The 1273-nt window shown below is 49.8% G+C and overlaps 1 protein-coding gene across 1 annotated transcript; it reads right to left on the bottom strand.

Moving 5' to 3' along the window:
* Positions 1-65: 65 nt before the first annotated feature.
* On the bottom strand, positions 66-1188 carry Pmar_PMAR026671 (chloride channel clc, putative; the record flags this gene model as incomplete). The annotated part of the gene is made up of 1 exon (XM_002779008.1): positions 66-1188. A coding segment is annotated over one exon (1123 nt), but the record flags the coding sequence as incomplete, so codon positions are not given.
* Positions 1189-1273: the final 85 nt, after the last annotated feature.

Genomic DNA, 1273 nt, shown 5'->3' with positions numbered 1-1273 from the left:
CAACAAGGACGTGAGTGCAAGCATAGGATCATGAGCTATGAGCGGTATGACCAGTAGTAGATCACAAGGCACCATCAAGGGAACAGAGGCTGCTGCCGTTGAGGAACGTTGAGACATGGTATCATCACCATCTTTGGATCTATTATAATCCTCAGCTGCATCCTCCATGCTTTCAACGATATCCTTCCGAGTAACTATACCAACCACACGATTAGCGTCGTCCTTATCCACCACAATCATATGTCGCAGAGCCAAATTACGGAATATGGTATAGGCTTGAGCCAATGGTGTTAGCTCTGACACTATTGTCGGGGTGCGGTTCGTGAGATCGAGCAAGTTCAGTCGAGTATTAGCCGAGACGACACCACCCTGTCCCTTTACCCAATCAACGATGTTGGACCGCATCACCACACCTAGAAGCCTGTGACTGTGATCCTGAATAGTGAAAGCATTGTGAGTGCAGCTCGAGAGCACCTCCTGGATTCTGCCCAGACTCTCAACTTCGCCAAAACCAGACAAGGGCGCCGCTGACATCCGATAGGTTACATCACGACCAGCCATATTACGTTCATCGTAAATACTGAGCTCCTCGATATAAGGGTACCCACGGAGCTCAGATACTATATCGTACGCTCCCTTGTTGAACATATCAGCCACTTGCTTCGACACAACTACAGTAACCATCACTGCAGGAAGCAGTCGTAAGTCTCCAACCAGCTCGATGACGATGACTGTAAGACTGATGGTCATACGAGTAAAGCCAGCCATCATACCAGCAGCGCCCATAACAGCGTACACACCAGGGTTGGAGGCCCAGTCGCCGACCCACAGACCGAAGAGTCGACCAAAGCAGGCACCCAACATGATGTTGGGGACAAACAAACCAGCAGGGATGGCAACACCATATGTTAGTAGAGTGAGGAAGAATATGATGAAGCCAGCAGCCGCCAACTGTCCCTGTGGGAACTCCGCTTCGCCTAGTCGAGGTGAGAATAGCCACTTCACTGAGGTGTCCCTATCAGTGAGGAGCATAGCTGCAAAGGGGTTATAGTAGCCCATATCGACTCCTTCATCACACATAGCCGCCTGAATGCCGTCGTTCGGTATGTAACTCTGACCATCCAGTGGTTTGCACGCGCCCATCTCCGACCAGGATACACCATAAGCCAATAGAATAGTGATGATCATGACCAAACCAGCTTCGACCACTTGCCCAAATCTTCGACGATCCTTACCGTTGGAATAAAGATGAAAGAATACGCGTCTGTAGTAT

The sequence above is a fragment of the Perkinsus marinus genome (assembly GCF_000006405.1).
Source record: "Perkinsus marinus ATCC 50983 genomic scaffold scf_1104296948062, whole genome shotgun sequence".
Lineage (NCBI taxonomy): Eukaryota > Perkinsozoa > Perkinsida > Perkinsidae > Perkinsus > Perkinsus marinus.
The sequence above is the reverse complement of the archived record's forward strand: the minus strand, read 5'-3'. Positions and strand labels throughout refer to the sequence as shown.